Consider the following 21,125-nt stretch of genomic DNA (forward strand, 5'->3'; position numbering starts at 1 on the left):
GCGCCGTCTGTACGGAGTTTGTACGTTCTCCCCGTGACCTGCGTGGGTTTTCTCCGAGACCTTCGGTTTCCTCCCACACTCCAAAGACGTACAGGTATGTAGGTTAATTGGCTGGGCAAATGTTTTAAAAAAATTGTCCCTAGTGTGTGTAGGATAGTGTTAATGTGCGGGGATCGCTGGGAGGTGCGGACTCGGTGGGCCGAAGGGCCTGTTTCCGCGCTGTATCTCTAAAAATAAATAAAAAGATAGATCGGGTAGATGCCCAGAGTAGAGGAGTCGAGGACCAGAGGACATAGGTTTACGGTGAAGTGGAAAAGAGGGGCAACGTTTTCACACAAAGGGTGGTGGGTGTATTGAACAAGCTGCCAGAGGAGGTGGTTGAGGCTGGGACTATCCCAACATTTAAGAAACAGTTAGACAGGTACGTGGATAGGACAGGTTTAGAGGGGTGTGGGCCAAACTTGGGCAGGTGGGACTATAGCTGGGACATGTTGGCCGGTGTGGGCAGGTTGGGCCGAAGGGCCTGTTTCCATGCTGTATGGCTCTATGATTCTACAAGTCAGGCCAAAACCTGAGGCTCCAAATTGGGTAATTGCTTTGGGACACTTGTTCTGTGCCTGGCAGTTCACCGCTAGATTCCAACAAGGACGGGGCTACAAAAGAACCTTGGCTATTCAGTGCTGAAAGTGAAATTCAACCTCCTCTAATCTGTACAGATTTGCTGCCTTAATTAAACAGGAGAATGAAACAGTCTGGAGCCACAGGCTGCATTGTGAAAGTGTCGGCACAGACCCAAATCTAAGCACTTGTTCGGAGCAAGTCTTAGCATTTCAAGGTTTGGACTCCAAAAAATAAATTTCTCAAAAGATGAACAAAGTAAACAGTTTAAACTATCTTCATGGCAGTAGCAGTGCCACGATTCAGGGAACAAGATCAGGAGACCGTAAGACACAGGAGCAGAATTGGCCATTCAGCCCATCAAGTCCACTCCACCATTCAATCAATGCTGATTTACTTTTCCCTCTCAACCCCTTTCTTCTGCCTTCTCCCCGGAACCTTTGACCCTTTACCGATCAAGAACCTATCAATCTCTGCTTTAAAAATACCCATTGACTTGGCCTCCATGGTCATCCGTGGCAATGAATTCCACGATTCATCACCCCTTGGCTAAATAAATCCCTCCACATCTCCATTCTGAAGGTACGTCCTTTTATTCTGAGGCTGTGCCTGTGGTTCTAGACTCTCCCATTACTGGAAACATCCTTTCCACGTCCACTTTATCTAGACCTTTCATTATCTGGTAGGTTTCAATGAGACCCCCTCATCCTTTTAAATTCATGTCCTGGGATATAATGTTATCTGGAGGTCGTTACAACTCTATGTTCTGTCATGTTTAGTTTAGTTTAGTTTAGAGACACAGCGCGGAAACAGGCCCTTCGGCCCACTGAGTCCACACCGACCAGCGATCCCCGCACATTAACACTATCCTACACACACTAGGGACAATTTACACATTCACCAAGCCAATTAACCTACAAACCTCTACGTCTTTAGTGTGCGGGAGGAAACCGAAGATCTGGGAGAAAACCCATGCGGTCACGGGGAGAACATACAAACTCTGCACAGACAGCACCTGTAGTCTGGATCGAACCTGGGTCTCTGGCGCTGCAAGTGCTGTAAGGCAGCAACTCTACCGCTGTGCCACCGTGGCTGCACACTAAAAACAATTATTTAACTTCCTACCATGGTGGGTTTTGAACCTGTACCTCTGTGACTTTGGTTCAAACCTATGAATTACTGGACCCATCACTTCATCACTACACCACCAACCACACTGATCAACCTGAATAGTATCTGACGTGGTGTGGATGGATTTCATTGGAGATTACAAGACATACCAGCAAACAATCAACTTCAAGAATTTGACCCACAACCTTTAGACTTTACACTTTAGAGATACAGCCGGAAACAGGCCCTTTGGCCTACTGAGTCCACGCCGACCAGGGATTCCTGTACACTAGCACTATCCTACACACTAGGGACAATTCACAATTTTACCAAAGACAATTAACCTACAACCTGTACGTCTTTGGAGGGTGGGAGGAAATCGGAGCGCCTGGAGAAAACCCATGTGGTCACAGGGAGAATGTACACACTCTGGACAGTCAGCACCCATAGTCAGGATGGAACCCGGGTTTCTGGCACAGTAAGGCAGCAACTCTACTGCTGCGCCATCGTGCCGGCCTCTAGTCAGGCAAAAAAGGACACAAAGTGCTGGAGTAATTCAATAGACAATAGACAATAGGAGCAGGAGTAGGTCATTCGGCCCTTCGAGCCAGCACCGCCATTCAATGTGATGAATGATTTAATGGCTGATCATTCTCAATCAGTACCCCGTTCCTGCCTTCTCCCCATACCCCCTGACTCCGCTATCCTTAAGAGCTCTATCTAGCTCTGTCTTGAATGCATTCAGAGAATTGGCCTCCACTGCCTTCTGAAGCAGAGAATTCCACAGATTCACAACTCGCTGACTGAAAATGTTTTTCCTCATCTCTGTTCTAAATGGCCTACCCCTTATTCTTAAACTGTGGCCCCTGGTTCTGGACTCCCCCAACATTGGGAACATGTTTCCTGCCTCTAACGTGTCCAACCCCTTAATAATCTTATACGTTTCGATAAGATCCCCTCTCATCCTTCTAAATTCCAGTGTATACAAGCCTAGTCGCTCCAGTCTTCAGCGGGTCAGGCAGCATGTTTGGAGAACATGGTTGGATGATGTTTCGGGTTGGGACCTGAAACGTCACCTATCCATGTTCTCCAGAGATGCTGCCTGACCCGCTGAGTTACTTTGTGTCTGTTTTTTGTAAACCATCATCTGCAGTTCAATTCATACACATTTCATCTGCAGTTCCTTTATTTCCTCTAATTAGGCAAATTTGATTTAGATAGACGAACAGGTGCTGAGTGTTCTGACAAAATACACTGGATGTACAGCTAATGAGATCAACTTTAAGCTGGTTCAGTAATGAATTTTCCCAAGTGTCGACAGTAGACTCAAGTGATCATGCAACCCTTTCCCATTTTAACTTTGCATTCACATGAAACCAACAGGTCATGGCGCTGCTCAGCCCACCGCCGTGCTCAGTGCCTCAACTGAGACGAATATTACGGCATTGCATGTTACACACCCATGGCTGGTGAACTTGTGAAAGCCCCAGTAGCAGTCTTGCTAATCAGCAAGTGTATGTTAAATTCCTGCAAGCATCAGAGGAAAAATTAATATGATAGGTCAGCTGGTGACTAGGCCTGAGACAGACACAAAGTGCTGGAGTAATTGAGCGGGTCAGGCAGCATCTCTGGAGAAAAGGGATAGGGTGACGCTTTGGGTCGAGACCCTTCTTCAGACTGAGAATCAGGGGAAAGGGGAACGAAAGATATAGACGTTACTTCCCCTTTCCCCCCCGACTCTCATTCTGTAGAAGGGTCTCGACCCAGAACGTCTTCACCTATTCCTTTTCGCCAGTGATGCTGCCTGTCCCGCTGAGTTACTCCAGCTTTTTGTGTCTGTCTTCGGTTTAAACCAGCGTTTGCAGTTCCTTCCTACACAAGTGACTTGGCCCAGTTGAGTACGACCAGGAGATTAGGGTGACACAGTGGCACAGATGGTAGAGCTGCTGTCTTACAGCACCAAAGACCCCGGTTCAATCCCGACCTCAGCTGCTGGCTGTGTGGGGTTTGCACGTTACCCCCGTCAATGCAAGGGGTTCCTCCAGGTGCGCCACAAAGATGTGCAGATGTGTAGGTTAATTGGTCTCTGTAAGTTGCCTCCTCGTGTGTAGTGCGCAGTTGCAAAAGTGGGATAACATAGAACTAGTGTGAACGGGTGATCGATGGCTGGCGTGGACTAGGTGGGCCGAAGGGCCCGTTTCCAAAGAAGTGCGGGTTTGTAGGTTAATTGTTCTCTGTAAATTGCCCCTCGTGTTTAGGGAGTGGGTGCAAATGTTGGATGTCATAGAACGAGTGTGGACAGGTGTTTGATGGTTCACGTAGACTCGGTGGGCCATAGGGCCTGTTTCCGCGCTGTTTGGGCCTGTTTCGAGCACTCAAAAACTGTTTTGATTCACAATTTGTGCTCGAGTTAGCAGACCGTAGGCAGTCAGTACCAGAGGTGCTTGCAGTGTTTCCAACACTCAAGGCTAGGTAGACGAGGATCTCAATCCCATTAGGGTTCTGAATAAGATACAAAATGCTGGAGGACCTCAGCGGGGCAGGCAGTAACTCTGGAGAACATGGACAGGTGACGTTTCGGGTCAGGACCCTTCTTCAGACTAATGAAATCCATATGGATTGTGTGGCAGAGGATGAGGTATGTGGAGTTAAACTACATTAAGGGCAGGAAGCGGGAGAAAAGGGGAATAGACAATAGACAATAGACAATAGGTGCAGGAGTAGGCCATTCAGCCCTTCGAGCCAGCACCGCCATTCAATGCGATCATGGCTGATCACTATCAATCAGTACCCCGTTCCTGCCTTCTCCCCATACCCCCTCACTCCGCTATCCTTAAGAGCTCTATCCAGCTCTCTCTTGAAAGCATCCAACGAACTGGCCTCCACTGCCTTCTGAGGCAGAGAATTCCACACCTTCACCACCCTCTGACTGAAAAAGTTCTTCCTCATCTCCGTTCTAAATGGCCTACCCCTTATTCTCAAACTGTGGCCCCTTGTTCTGGACTCCCCCAACATTGGGAACATGTTATCTGCCTCTAATGTGTCCAATCCCCTAATTATCTTATATGTTTCAATAAGATCCCCCCTCATCCTTCTAAATTCCAGTGTATACAAGCCCAATCGCTCCAGCCTTTCAACATACGACAGTCCCGCCATTCCGGGAATTAACCTAGTGAACCTACGCTGCACGCCCTCCATAGCAAGAATATCCTTCCTCAAATTTGGAGACCAAAACTGCACACAGTACTCCAGGTGCGGTCTCACCAGGGCCCGGTACAACTGTAGAAGGACCTCTTTGCTCCTATACTCAACTCCTCTTGTTACGAAGGCCAACATTCCATTGGCTTTCTTCACTGCCTGCTGTACCTGCATGCTTCCTTTCATTGACTGATGCACTAGGACACCCAGATCTCGTTGAACTCCCCCTCCTCCTAACTTGACACCATTCAGATAATAATCTGCCTTTCTATTCTTACTTCCAAAGTGAATAACCTCACACTTATCTACATTAAACTGCATCTGCCATGTATCCGCCCACTCACACAACCTGTCCAGGTCACCCTGCAGCCTTATTGCATCTTCCTCACAATTCACACTACCCCCCCAACTTAGTATCATCTGCAAATTTGCTAATGGTACTTTTAATCCCTTCGTCTAAGTCATTAGTCATAAGAATGAAAGAGAGTTTTGAAGAAAGGCAAATCTTGTTTCCGCATCAGGAACGTCAAGAGTTGACGCACTCAACTGGCTGTCGTTTAGAGGAACAGATCAGGTAGAGACGCACAGTCTCTGGCCCCAGAGTTGGGGAATCGAGAACCAGAGGACGTAGGTTTAAGGGAGGGGAAAGATTTAATAGGAACCTGAGGGGTAACTTTTTCACACAAAGGGTGGTAGGTGTATGGAACGAGCTTTAGAAGGATGAAAGGAGATCTTATCGAAACGTATAAGATTATTAAGGGGTTGGACACGTTAGAGGCAGGAAACATGTTCCCCAATGTTGGGGGAGTCCAGAACAAGGGGGCCACAGTTTAAGAATAAGGGGTAGGCCATTTAGAACTGAGATGAGGAAAAACTTTTTCAGTCAGAGAGCTGTGAATCTGTGGAATTCTCTGCCTCAGAAGGCAGTGGAGGCCAATTCTCTGAAAGCATTCAAGAGAGAGCTAGATAGAGCTCTTAAGGATAGCGGAGTCAGGGGGTATGGGGAGAAGGCAGGAACGGGGTACTGATTGAGAATGATCAGCCATGATCACATCGAATGGCGGTGCTGGCTCGAAGGGCCGAATGGCCTCCTCCTGCACCTATTATCTATTATCTATTGCAACATTTAAGAAACATTTAGACAGGTACATGGATCGGACAGGTTTGGAGGGATATGGACCAAACGCCGGCAGGTGGGACTAGTGTGGATGGGACATGTTGGCCGGCGTGGGCAAGTTTGGCCGAAGGGCCTGTTTCCACACTGGATCACTCCATGACTATGACTCTCATGCCTGCTTTTCCCCTTTTCCTCCCGGAAGGTGAAGTGAGCCCATTTTACAGGGCGGCTAACAAGATTTGCAGCAGCAAGACTTCACAGTGATTGCAGCCGTGGTGTGGTGGATATAATGGAGAGCTGCTTGAGTGAAACTCCAGTTAAAGCTAATTGCTTAGAAATTGAGGAGTGAGAACAGCAGCTTCAGACGCGGCAGCAGCAATTAGCTGCGATGAGAATGTGATCTTAATGTCGTTTCACTTACTCAAACCGCAATTAAAGATGCCCAATTATAAAGCGATGTACCATCAAACGTTAAATCGAATAAAATAGAAATTTGGCATATTGCTAACAAGCGGCAACAGAACATCACCCGCTGTTTGAGATGACTTTTCTCGGCATTTAAAAAGCTACAACTTCAACTGCAAGCTACCACTGACTGCTGCGTTACGTTAAAAGAGCCCGTGAGTGGGGATAACATTGTGGAGGTGTCTTACCTGCTTATGACTATCGTTACACAATTTCTTGATGGACACAAAGTGCTTGATTTTCCTAAGAAAAAGCACAGTTTACTCCTGAGGGGATTGGATGGAAACATGAACAGTATTTGACAGGAAGCAGCACAGGGACATCTTCAGATTGCTAAACACCGCCAGTGAAGACATTCTCTAATGATTCACCCGTGGAAGCAAACGCCAATACTCACGTCATCAATCACGTTGACACCATTATGCATGGTTAGATTTGTTTCTTGGGCTTCCCAGTCAAGCCATGTATTACATGATGCCTCCCCCAGTTAATGTAAACATAGAACGTAGTACAGTACAGCACAGGACCAGGCTCTTCGGCCCACAATGTCCGTGCTAGACTAATCCCCTCTGCCTACACGGGATCCATATCCCTCCATTCCCTGCATATCCATGTGTCTACTCTCTATGTAAAAAACTTGCCATTGGGCCAATGTCAACATATCCTATGTATTGTAAGCAAAACAATGGTTATCATTCCCTGTTCATGTATCGATCCAAGTATCTTTTAAACACATTTATAGCACTTGTCCCAACCACCTTTTATAGACAATAAACAATAGGTGCAGGAATAGGCCATTCGGCCCTTCGAGCCAGCACCACCATTCAATGTGATCATGGCTGATCATTCTCAATCAGTACCCCGTTCCTGCCTTCTCCCCATACCCCCACGTTTCTGGCAACTTGTTCCATACACCCACCACTCCCTGAGTGGAAAAGTTTCCCCTCGGGTTCTTATTAAATATTTCCTCTCTCACCTTAAATACACTGGAATTTAGAAGGATGAAAGGGGATCTTATCGAAACGTATAAGATTATTAAGGGGTTGGACACGTTAGAGGCAGGAAACATGTTCCCAATGTTGGGGGAGTCCAGAACAAGGGGCCACAGTTTAAGAATAAGGGGTAGGCCATTTAGAACTGAGATGAGGAAAAACCTTTTTCAGTCAGAGAGTTGTGAATCTGTGGAATTCACTGCCTCAGAAGGCAGTGGAGGCCAATTCATTCAAGAGAGAGCTAGATAGAGCTCTTAAGGATAGCGGAGTCAGGGGGTATGGGGAGAAGGCAGGAACGGGGTACTGATTGAGAATGATCAGCCAAGATCACATTGAATGGCGGTGCTGACTCAAAGGGCCGAATGGCCTCCTCCTGCACCTATTGTCTATTGTCTATTAAACCTATGCCCTCTGGTTCTTGATTCCACCACCCTGAGCAAAAAACTCAGGGTGCATTCCCCCGATCCATTCCTGTGTTTGTCACCCACCTTTGGTCAGGGACTATTACTGGACTTCCTATCATCACAGATGGCAACTCAAAGCCGAGAATCTGAATCTCAAGGGAAAAACAGCTGAGGGCAGAGGAAGGTTCACGCCAACAGTGAAGCCTTGCCTGTGGACCTGTGTGTTTGAGCTGGCCTCAAATGGGGCTGTGGTGGCTGGTTGAGAGGTGACGCTGACACCAGAGGAACCAAAAGTCAGTGGCAATGCAAACTCACTGTTGATTTGTTGTCCGCCTTTGCATTGATGCAATCTAGATCCGTTACCCAACCCTGCATAGTTTTAGTTCAGAGACGGGCGGCCCGGTAGCGCTGCGGTAGAATTGATGCCTCACAGCGCCAGAGACGCGGGTTAGAGCCTGATTACGGGTGCTGTCCGTACGGAGTTTGTACGTTCTCCCCGTGACTGCGTGGTTTTTCTCCGAGATCTTCGGTTTCCTCCCACACTCCGAAGGCGTACAGGTTTGTAGGCTAATTGGCTTGGTGAAAATTGTGGATTAAATTGTAAATTGTAAATTAGTGTATGTAGGATAATGTTAGTGTGTGGGGATCGCTGGTCTGCGCGGACTCAATGGGCCGAAGGGCCTGTTTCTGCGATGTATCTCTAAACTAAACTAAACTAAACTATACTAAACTAAACTAAACTAAATAAAGATACAGTGGGGAAACAGGCCCTTTGGTCCACCAAGTCCACACCGATCATTGACCACCTGCACACTAGTTCCATGTTATCCCACTTTCACATCGTACACACTCCGGGCAATTTACAGAAGTCAATTAACCTCCAAACCCGCATGACTTTGCAAGGAAACCGGAGCACCCGGAGAAAACCCACGTGGTCACGGGGAGAGCGTACAAACTCGGTACAATAGACAATAGACAATAGACAATAGGTGCAGGAGGAGGCCATTCAGCCCTTCGAGCCAGCACCGCCATTCAATGTGATCATGGCTGATCATTCTCAATCAGTACCCCGTTCCTGCCTTCTCCCCGTACCCCCTGACTCCGCTATCCTTAAGAGCTCTATCCAGCTCTCTCTTGAATGCATTCAGAGAATTGGCCTCCACTGCCTTCTGAGGCAGAGAATTCCACAGATTCACAACTCTCTGACTGAAAAAGTTTTTCCTCATCTCAGTTCTAAATGGCCTACCCCTTATTCTTAAACTGTGGCCCCTACAGACAACACCCATAGTCAGGATCGAACCAGGGTCTCTGGCGCTGTGAGGCAGCAGCTCTACCAGCTGCGCCACTGTGCCGCACTGAGTTGACAAGTAAGTCCTACGGGAATATCAACCAGTCCTATGATAAACTGTGGCATATGGAAATTCCGATTATAACTGCTGGTAATGACACATATTAACTGTCATCCGGTCAGAGTGACAATCATTTACTGAAAGCGTTCGAACCACTGCGAGACATGCTCTCTTTATAAATAAACCACTCCAGGATTTATATGGGCTTTTAATCTATTTCATATTTAATGGAGGAAAATTGAACATGTCACACTCAATCACCGGTATTGATCACAAGATTAGATTACTATAATGGTAAATGAAGACAAAACATAATTCTGAATAATGCGACAAGATTAATTACTTTGGTTTTACAGTCAAAATTCTACGTGGCATTCCACACAATGACCCTTATTCCTCCTCCTTTATTATACCGATATCCCAGTGCACAATGCAGCAACTTGACGTGTAGAACAGGGCAAGATTAAAACCTGCTGAACAGAGAGGTTAATACTGAATGACCTTTTTTTATTAGATTAAAAATTAACCGTTCGTTGAGGGGAAAAATGCACCCCGTGGAAGATTTACTGGCTTGATATAAATCCTGTGAAAGCGTATGAGTAAATTTAAGCGAGTTCTTTCTTCTTTTATAGATTTGAAACCCGCGATCGCTAAAAATAGAACACTCTTGCCCTCTGCCGTGTGTATGGCAGGCAGTGTCAAATTAAACGCCGCAGTTCAGTCCGTTTGCTCCGGGAGTAAGCAGTGATACTTACCCTCCCTGGCCAACCACCGGTGTCACGGTGACATCCTGTTGGATGTTGTCCCCTGCTTTCCGCCTCGCATAGTAAATTCCTTGCCACTCCTGTAAAAGATGTTTGGGATTATCTCTCTGACAGTAGACCATAGAACATGGAACACTACAGCGCGGAAATGGGGCCCTTCGGCCCACAACGTTTGTGGCGAACATGATGCCAAGTTAAATTGATTACATCTGCCTGTACATGATCCATGCCCCTCTATTTCTTGCACACCTATGTGTCTGTCTAAAAGCCTCTTCCATGACGCTCATCATATCTGCTTCCACAACCATCTCTGGCAGTGCGTTCAATGGCCCCACTACTTTCTAAGTAATAAATTGTGCCCTGCAAACCTCCATTGAACTTTCCCCCTCTCGCCTTATAGCTGAATTATTGACTGCAGTCCTCTGTATTGGAATACTATATATCCTGTGCATATATCTACATATACACATATATATATATGTATGTGTGTGATTTATATATAGATTTGTATACTGTATATGATAGATATATATTGTATATACTATACAGATTTACTATGTTGTGGCGGTGCCCGGGGATTAGGCCACTCCCTGGGTCATCCCCCTCGGCATTGAGTGGACAGGTTTGGGGAGGGGTCTGCAGCTACAGGGTTTGCCTGAAGGGGCGAGAGTTGACTCTCATGCGAGAGACTGAAGAGAATGGATGCCTGATGCTTCATTAAAGTTACTGTTGATCCTTACCTGGCGTCTTGCCTGATTCCTGCTGCGTCCAGACCCACTACACTGTAGTATATATAATATTATTACTGTAGATTTATGCCCACAATATCTGTGGTGAACATGGTGCCAAACTGCACCATCCTGCTGCAACCGGAGGGCAGTCCTGAATGCAACATATGTTACACTCCAGCGCTTTTTTGTTTTACTGAAGATTCCAGTAACTGTAGTGGATGGGTACATGGATAGGACAGGTTTGAAAGGATATGGGCCAAATGCAGGCAGGTGGGACTAGTGTAGATGGGACATGTTGGCCGGCGTGGGCAAGTTGGCCCGCTTCCGCACTGTATCACTCTATGACTTTAACTGCAGTTCCTTGTGTCTCCCATGTTAGTTCAACCTTTGCGTATAGATAATACGCTCTATTCCCGGCAAACCTATTTTACATCTTTCCAGTTTGTCCTTGCGAGGAACAGCAGAGGACTGCAGTCAATAATTCACTTTATGCCCTCTAGTTTTTTTTAGAGAGTCAAGCCCTTCGGCCCACTGAGTCCGCGCCGACCAGCGATCACCCTGTAAACTAGCATTATCCTACACACTGGGGACAATTGACATTTTTTTACCAAAGCTAATTAACCTACAACCCTGTAAACATGTTTGGAATGTGGGGCGAGACCAGAGCACCTGGAGAAAACACACACGGTCACAGGGAGAACATACAAACTCCATACAGACAGCATCCATAGTCAGGATCAAACCCGGTTCTCTGGAGCTGTCAGGCAGCAACACTACCGCTGCGCAATCATGCTGCCCAATGACAACACAACATATAACCATATAACCATATAACAATTACAGCACGGAAACAGGCCCGTTCAGCCCTACCAGTCCATGCCGACCACTCTCCCTGACCTAGTCTCATCTACCTGCTCTCTGATCCCTCCAATCCCCTCCCATCCATATACCTATCCAATTTACTCTTAAATAATAAAATCGAGCCTGCCTCCACCACCTCCACCGGAAGCCCATTCCATACAGCCACCACCCTCTGAGTAAAGAAGTTACCCCTCATGTTACCCCTAAACCTTTGTCCCTTAATTCTGAAGTTATGTCCCCTTGTTGGAATCTTCCCCACTCTCAAAGGGAAAAGCCTACCCACGTCAACTCTGTCCGTCCCTCTTCAAATTTTAGAAACCTCTATCAAGTCCCCCCTCGACCTTCTACGCTCCAAAGAACAAAGACCCAACCTGTTCAACCTCTCTCTGTAGCTTAAGTGCTGAAACCCAGGCAACATTTAAATGATCTCCATTATTAGGTTATAATTCCAGATATATTTACATAGAGCACAGAGCTTTACAGCACAGGAACAGGCCCTGTGACCCGCTATGTGCCAAACATGATGCCAAGTTGAACTAAGCCTCGTAAATGCCACAATGGCATCAGCCTCCACCACCACTCCTGGCAGCATGTTGCAGGCACCCACCACCTTTGTGTAACATCTCCTTTAAACTTTGCCCGTCTCAACTTAAAGCTATTTAATTCATGCAACATAATTTCTCCAGCTGCTGTTGTCAGATGTGAATTTAAATCTCTGGATAATTAGTCCAGACCTCTTGGATTACTGCCCTGGAGAGAAGGAATGGGTGACGTTTTGGGTTGAGACCCTTCTTCAGACTGAGTCCGGGGAGAGGGAAACTATCTCTGGACTCCCTCTGCCCAGACTCTCAGTCTGACGAAGGGTCTCGATCGGAAACATCACCCATCCTTCTCCCCGGAGATGCTGCCTGTTCCGCTGAGTTACTATAGTATTTTGTGTCTATCTTCAGTGTAAACCAGCCTTCCTACTCTTGGCAATATCATATTCAACAAAAAAAGTTCAAATCTATAGTATATACAGTCTAAATCTACAGTAATAATATTATATATACTACATAGTATATGCTGTATAGTATATACTATATATATCTGCCATATACAGTATATATATCTATATATAAAACATATATATATATGTGTGTGTATATGTAGATATATGCACAGGATATACAGTATTTCAATACAAAACATAAATATACTTTTTGCTGCCCTTTAGCTCTTTGTTTTAAATATGTTAAAACGACATGAATATCTCCTGCAATTGAACAAATTAAAGGCATTTCCATCCTGACAGTAACACAGTTCCCTCTGGGCCAACGATCAGGATTTGAGGCCTGCTCTGAAGAAAAGGGCCTAGTTCAGGAGTCAGGAAAAGGGGTCAGAGCTGTCATGATATTCATCGATCCTGAATTAAATAACAGCTTACAGTCGATGGAATTGGATTTCAGCAGTGCTATGCAGTGCAGTACAAATGACCTTCTGAGTTCTGGTCCCGCTGAGTCTTGTTGAACACACTAACGATCCCATCTTTGGGATGGAGTTGCATCCATGGCAACAGGAGGTCAGAACTCCTGCACTCCCAGTCTCCTCACTGCAGAGGAAGCATCCTGGGCTTCAGGCCCAGTCCCAAAAGGGAACAAGATAGATCAGCTAAAGTGAGGAGAGTGCAGTTTGATGAGAAGATGGCAAGGAGATTGGATTGTGAATATTTTATTCAGTGTGGCAGTCGCATGATAACCCAAATGATCATTCCGCGCATCAACATTCGATGGCTCTTGATGCAGCTTGATGCATTGAACGAGGGCGGCACAGTGGCGCAGCGGTAGAGTTGCTGCCTAACAGCGCTCACAGCGCCAGAGACCCGGGTTCGATCCTGGCTACAGGTGCTGTCTGTACGGAGTTTGTACGTTCTCCCTGTGACCTGCGTGGGTTTTCTCTGAGACCTTTGATTTCCTCCCACGCTCCAAAGACGTACATGTTTGTAGATTAATTGGCTTGGTATAAATGTAAAAATTGTTCCCAGTGTAGGATAGTGTTAGTGTGTGGGAATCGCTGGTCGGTGGGCCGAAGGGCCTGTTTCTGCGTTGTATCTCTAAACTAAACTAAACAAAACGCAGAACATACCAGTACATGCCCTTCTGCCCACAATATCTGTGCTGAACATGGTGCCAAACTGAACCATTCTGCTGCAACCAGAGAACAATCCTGAGCTACTATCTATCTCATTGGTGACCCTCGGACTATCTTTGATCGGGCTTTACTGGCTTTATCTTGCAATAAACATTATCCACGTTATTCCCTGACAGCGTATTCCAGGCATCCACCACTGTCTGTGTAGATTTTTTAGATTTAGATTTAGAGATACAGCGCAGAAACATGCCCTTCGGCCCACCGGGTCCGCGTCGCCCAGCGATCCCCGCACATTAACACTATCCTACACCCACTAGGGACAATTTTTACATTTACCCAGCCAATTAACCTACAAACCTGCACGTCTTTGGAGTGTGGGAGGAAACCGAAGATCTCGGAGAAAACCCACGCAGGTCATGGGGAGAACGTACAAACTCCGTACAGACGGCGCCCGTAGTCAGGATCGAACCTGAGTCTCCGGCGCTGCATTTGCAATAAGGCAGCAACTCTACCGCTGCCTTTACATCTTTCCAGTTTGTCCTTGCAAAATTGATGTGAGGAACGGCAGAGGACAGCAGTCAATAATTCACTTTATGACTCTGCCCTGAGAAGAATACAAACAAATTTAATTTATATTGCGGCCTTGTGTGCTTGCATAAAGATCAGCTGATTAAAGCATGGCAGGGAAAGCAAATACAATGAAGAACTTTCCCCTGCTTATATTTCGTGTAGAGAAGATGGAGACATAGTTAACTATAGATAGACACACAAAGCTGGAGTAACTCAGTGGGTCAGGCAACATGGTGGGACGGCACGGTAGCGCAGTGGTAGAGTTGCTGCTTTACAGCGAATGCAGCGCCGGAGACACAGGTTCGATCCTGACTACGGGTGCTGCACTGTAAGGAGTTTGTACGTTCTCCCCGTGACCTGCGTGGGTTTTCTCCGAGATCTTCGGTTTCCTCCCACACTCCAAAGACGTACAGGTATGTAGGTTAATTGGCTGGGTAAATGTAAAAATTGTCCCTAGTGGGTGTAGGATAGTGTTAATGTACGGGGATCACTGGGCGGCACGGACTTGGAGGGCCGAAAAAGGCCTGTTTCCGGCTGTAGATATATGATGATGATATGATGATGGTGATGATCAGAGTATAGCAGTGAGATCGACTGATTGGCCAGCACAACAACCTGGCTCTCAATATCAGTAAAACCAATGAACTGATTGTGGACTTTGGAAGAGGAAGGATGAGGACCCACAATCCTGTTCATATCCACCGGACGATGGTGGAGAGAATCAAAAACTTCAAATTCCTGGGCGTGCATATTTCCGAAGATCTTTCCTGGACCCAGCACACGGATGCAATTGTAAATAAAGCACATCAACGCCTCTACTTCCTGAGAAGATTGCAGAGATTCGGTGTGTCAAAGTGGATTCTCTTGAACTTCTGCAGGTGTGCAGTAGAGAGCACATTGACTGGTTGCATCACGGCCTGGTTCGGCAACTTGAACGTTCAGGAGCGGAAAAAACTGCAAAAAGTTGTGAACACTGCCCAGTCCTTCACCGGCTCTGACCTCCCCACCATCGAAGGGATTTATCGGAGTTGCTGACTCAAAAATAATTTCTCTCTTCCTCACACCATTACCATCAATACCCGTGTGACAAATTAAATGGTTTACATATTCAAATTTTAAAAAAAGTGAAGAAACAAACTGCATTACCATGTAACTAAATAACTCCCCCTCCCTTCCCCATACACCCCTCCCTTCCTCCTATACCCCCTCCCTTCTCCCTCCCCCAATCCTGTGCCCCACCTGGACTCACACCTGTTTCTCCCCTTCCACCTACAGTCCTTCCTCCAACTTCATAATTCATAAGTCTTCAATCTTTTTGTCTCACCCCTTCTATCTTTTCATCTCCGTCCTTTGTCATAGAAACATAAAAACATAGAAAATAGGTGCAGGAGTAGGCCATTCGGCCCTTCGAGCCTGCACCGCCATTCAATATGATCATGGCTGATCATCCAACTCAGTATCCCGTACTTGCCTTCTCTCCATACCCCCTGATCCCTTTAGCCACAAGGGCCACATCTAACTCCCTCTTAAATATAGCCAATGAACTGGCCTCAACTACCTTCTGTGGCAGAGAATTCCACAGATTCACCACTCTCTGTGTGAAACAAAAACGTTCTCATCTCGGTCCTAAAAGACTTCCCCCTTATCCTTAAACTGCGACCCCTTGTTCTGGACTTCCCCAACATCGGGAACAATCTTCCCGCATCCAGCCTGTCCAACCCCTTAAGAATTTTGTAAGTTTCTATAAGATCCCCCCTCAATCTTTTAAATTCCAGCGAGTACAAGCCGAGTCTATCCAGTCTTTCTTCATATGAAAGTCCTGCCATCCCAGGAATCTCTGTACTCCCTCTACGGCAAGAATGTCTTTCCTCAGATTAGGAGACCAAAACTGTACGCAATACTCCAGGTGTGGTCTCACCAATGCCCTGTACAACTGCAGTAGAACCTCCCTGCTCCTATACTCAAATCCTTTTGCTATGAATGCTAACATACCACTCGCTTTCTTCACTGCCTGCTGCACCTACATGCCTACTTTCAATGACTGGTGTACCACGACACCCAGGTCTCGTTGCACCCCTTTTCCTAATCGGCCACCATTCAGATAATAGTCTGCTTTCCTGTTCTTGCCACCAAAGTGGATAACCTCACATTTATCCAACCATCTGCCTTTCAAATCCCCCCTGACTTGTATCAACCTGCTACCAGCCTTGCTTTGTCCTGCCCCTCCTCTCTTCCAGCTTTCTTTTGCCCCCTCTACACAGTCTGAAGAAGAGTCCTGACCCAAAATGTCACCTCTCCAAGTTCTCCAGAGATCCTGCCTGACTCGCTGAGTTACTCTAGCACTTTGTGTCTTTATTAAACAAAAACTGATTTGCATTTAGATAGTCTTTCACTATCTCAAGATGTTAAAATCATCTCAGTCTACAAAACGGTGGGCGGCACGGTGACACAGCAGCAGAGTTGGTGTCTTACAGCGCTTGCAGCGCCAGAGACCTGGGTTCAATCCTGACCATGGGGGTTGTCTGTACGGAGTTTGTACATTCTTCCCGTGACCGCATGGGTTTTATCCGAGATCTTCGGTTTCCTCCCACACTAAAATTATTCTAGTACAAAATCAGTATTAAAAGATAAGAAATACATTACCATTTTTAATATAATGAGAATTCACAAAGGTGTGAGGTAAATATGCCACTGATGTGAAAAGTTAACATGTTTACTTACTTTTCCTTTTTTGATGCATGTATTTATTGTATCAAGAAGGTCCACTTTATTTTTGTCACTTTTGGGTAACTCAGTAAGTTCTTTACCGATCAGCTCCCCTCTTTGATAGCCCATCATGTGTTCAAATGCTGGATTCACATACTGAGAAAAGAAATCAACATTTAAATCCCTTTTCAAATATAACCTTTGGTTTTCCGTTTTGCATTGGTACAAAGAAATCTATTCCATACCCAGAAAAGTTTGCCACTGTTCACCTTATTTAAATTTGTGGTGGGCTATTCTGAAAGTTGGTAAGTTCATGAGTCTCGGAGTAGAACTAGGCCATTCGGCCCATCAAGTCCACTCCACCATGGCTGATCTATCTCTCCCTCTCAACCCCATTCTCCTGCCTTCTCCCCCATAACCCCAGACACCCGTCCTAATAAAGAATCTGTCAATCTCCACCTTAAAAAAACTGCCCAAAACTGTTGACGATAAGTAATGTTCTGAGTAAACTTAGTAATATTGCCGTTCAGTTACCAGTAACAAATGCTGTAGATCCTGGTTCATTCTCTCTATGACATCAGCAAGATATAATCATTGATCTGGGTATCAAAGAACCGCTAGAGTGACCAAAATAGTAAGGAGTGTAGTCTTAGATTACAGGATGACATTGATCCATTGGTAAAATGAATCGATCAATGTAATTAAATCCCGACAAATGAAGGGGGTGCTTTTTTGGGAGGGCTGATAAGGGTAAGGCGTACATAATGAATGGTAGGGCCTTAGGGAATTCTGAGGAACAGAGTGACCTTGATGAACAAGCCCAGGAATCCCTGATGGTAGCAGAATGTGTAAATGTTTAGTTTTAGTTTAGAGATACAGCGCGGAAACAGGCCCTTCAGCCCACCGCGTCCTTGCCGACCAGCGATCCCCGCACACTACCACTATCCTACACACTAGGGATAATTTTACCAAAGCCAATTAACCTACAAACCTTTGGAGTGTAGGAGGAAACTGGAGCACCCGTGGAAAACCCACGCAGGTCACGGGGAGAGCGTACAAACTCTGCACAGACAGCACCCATGGTCAGGATCGAACCTGGGTCTCTGGCGCTGTAAGGCAGTAACTCTACTGATGCACCACTGTGGTTCCCAACCAATGGTGAAAATGCCGACAGAATACTTGTCAACCTGAAGTTTGCATCTATCCTTTCAGGGAGAAAAGTACACTTAAGAAATAGAAGCAGGAATAGACCATTCGGCCCTTGTGTCTATTCTACCATTTAATGAGATGATGACAGATCTATTCCTTCAATTTCCAATCTACCAATTTATCTCTTAAAAATACTTAACGACTGAGACTCCACAGAACTTCTGTACAGAAAATTCCAAAGATTCACTCCCTCCGGTTGAATTTTCATTTCAATTGTAGGACGGCACGGTGGCGCAGCGGTGGTTACTGCCTTACAGCGCCAGTGACCCGGGTTCGATCCTGACCACGTGTGCTGTCTGTACAGAGTTTGTACACTCTCCCCGTGACCGCGTGGGTTTTCTCCAGGTGCTCTGGTTTCTTCCCACACTCCAAAGACGTGCACGTTTGTAGGCTAATTGGCTTAGGTAAAAATTGTAAATTGTCGCTAGAGTGCAGAATAGTGTTAGTGTGCGGGGATCGCTGGTCGGCGCAGACTCGGTGGGCCGAAGGGCCTGTTTCCGCACTGTGTCTCTGAACTAAACTAAACTAAACTTTGTTCTAAATTGGCAACCCCTTATCTTGAGAGCGTGACCCTTGTCTCTTGGCATTTGTGCCAGGGAAACATATTCATTATTACACCTCCTCCTATTTATCCTTGGATCATGACCCCACCGACGAGCACCAGACCTTAATCAACAACACCATCATGGACCTCACCAATTCCGGCGCTCTACCCTCTAATGCCTTCAACGGGACCCAACTACTGGCCACATCTTCCTATCTCCTCCCCTTTCTGCGTTCCGCAGAGACTGTTCCCTCCGTAACTCCCAGGTCCACTCGTCCCTTCCTACCCAAACCACCCCATCCCCGGGCACTTTCCCCAGCAACCGCAGGAGATGCTACACCTGCCCCTTTACCTCCCCCCTCGACTCCATCCAAGGACCCAAACAGTCTTTCCAGGTGAGACAGAGGTTCACCTGCACTTCCTCCAACCTCATCTATTGTATCCGCTGCTCTAGATGTCAACTTCTTTACATCGGCGAAACCAAACGCAGGCTCGGCGATCGTTTCGCTCAACACTTCGCTCAGTCCGCCTTAACCAACCTGATCTTCCGGTGGCTGAGCAGTTCAACTCCCCCTCCCACTCCCAGTCTGACCTTTCTGTCATGGGCCTCCTCCAGTGCCATAGTGCGGCCCATTGGAGGAACAGCACCTCATATTTTGCTTGGGCAGCTTGCAGCCCAGCGGTATGAACATTGACTTCTCCAACTTTAGATAGTTCCTCTGTCCCTCTCTTCCCCTCCCCCTTCCCAGTTCTCCCTCTATCTTCCTGTCTCCACCTATATCTTTTATTTGTCCCGCCCCCCTGACATCAGTCTGAAGAAGGGTCTCGACCCGAAACGTCACCCATTCCTTCTCTCCTGAGATGCTGCCTGACCTGCTGAGTTACTCCAGCATTTTGTGATACCTTTGATCATTCCTACAGCCATCCTTTTAGGCACACAATACTGTACATTTGAATGTTTTAATGAGATCACCACTCATTCTTCTGGATCCAGGTGTGTTTTGGAAAATAAGCAAAAATTGAGTATTTCTGTTGATAACATGTGTTGTAGCCAGAAAGTGTGATATGTTTTGTTGACACTATCTAAAAACTCACTGCCATTAAAAGAAATGAAACAGTTAACTTATCTTAACATTTTCTCTGCAACGTCAGAGGTTGAGGGGAAACTTGATAGAAGTATATAACATTATGGGAGGCAAATTATAGATGGGGTAGACAGTCAGAGCCTTTTCCCAAGGATGGAAATTTCCAACGCTAGAGGGCATGGCTCGAAGGTGAGAGGGGAAATGTTTAATGGAGATGTGTGGAGAGTGGTGGGGGTATGGAACACATTGCCAGGGGTGATGGTGGAGGCAGATACCATAGTGGCGTTTAAGAGGCTTTTAGATTGGCGCAGGGAAGTGCAGGGAATTGAGGGATATGGATCATGCACCAGGCAGATGTGATCGGAACTAGGCATCATGGGCCTGTTCCTGTACTGTACTGTTCTCTGTTAACAATGCTCAAGAATAGAACGTCTCCAAGATGAAAAGGGGATTAATGATGAAAGTATCAAGATATGATACAACCCTGACTACAGGTATTAATATCATCCCGCTTGGCAGGTGTAGTTTGCCAACATTTCTCGTTGTCTGCCATCTAACATTGGAACCCGAGATCTGCACATTCAAAGGAGGACCGAAGCCAGTGGGGAGAGAACTGTGAGTTGCAAATCCCATTGATGTCCAGCTGACGAATAAAGATCTCCGTCACATTCCAGGATTTGTCCCACCTCCCCACCTCTTTTCCAGCTTTCTCCCCTCACTCCTCCAGAGATGCTGCCTGGCCCGCTGAGCTACTCCAGCACTTTACCTTCTGCCAAACAATTCCAGCAACTGCAGTTCCATGTCAATCCAAGATCTCTATCTAATCATTTCATGTTCATAAGTCATAGGAGCAGAAGTAGGCCATTCGGCCCATCAAGCCCATCAGGGGGAATGGTGGGAAGGCAGGAACGGGATACTGATTGTAAATGATCAGCCATGATCACATTGAATGGTGGTGCTGGCTCGAAGAGCCGAATGGCCTACTCCTGCACCTATTGTCTATTGTCTATAAGTCTACTCCGCCATTCAATCATGGTTGATTTATCTTGCCCTCTCAACCATAAACTCCCCATAATCCTTGAGACATTTACTAATCAAGAATCTGCCAATAATAATAATAATAATATAATTTGTCCCGCCCCCCTCCCTGACATCAGTCTGAAGAAGGGTCTCGACCCGAAACGACCCATTCCTTCTCTCCCGAGATGCTGCCTGACTCGCTGAGTTACTCCAGCATTTTGTATCTACCTAAGAACCTGTCAATCCCTGCCT

General features: G+C 46.3%; 1 protein-coding gene across 1 annotated transcript in view; it reads right to left on the reverse strand.

Moving 5' to 3' along the window:
* Window positions 1-21,125, reverse strand: part of pde8b (phosphodiesterase 8B) — a 200,885-nt gene that overhangs the window by 38,442 nt on the left and 141,318 nt on the right. The window contains exons 8-10 of the mRNA XM_078396757.1: window positions 17,031-17,171; window positions 10,009-10,097; window positions 6,697-6,751 (exon numbers count right to left, since the gene is read on the reverse strand). Of these exons, the coding sequence (XP_078252883.1) occupies window positions 6,697-6,751; window positions 10,009-10,097; window positions 17,031-17,171 (285 nt within the window). The remainder of the gene's footprint in view (window positions 1-6,696; window positions 6,752-10,008; window positions 10,098-17,030; window positions 17,172-21,125) is intronic.

Source organism: Rhinoraja longicauda, chromosome 3 (genome assembly GCF_053455715.1).
Source record: "Rhinoraja longicauda isolate Sanriku21f chromosome 3, sRhiLon1.1, whole genome shotgun sequence".
In the NCBI taxonomy this organism is placed as follows: Eukaryota; Metazoa; Chordata; class Chondrichthyes; order Rajiformes; family Arhynchobatidae; genus Rhinoraja; species Rhinoraja longicauda.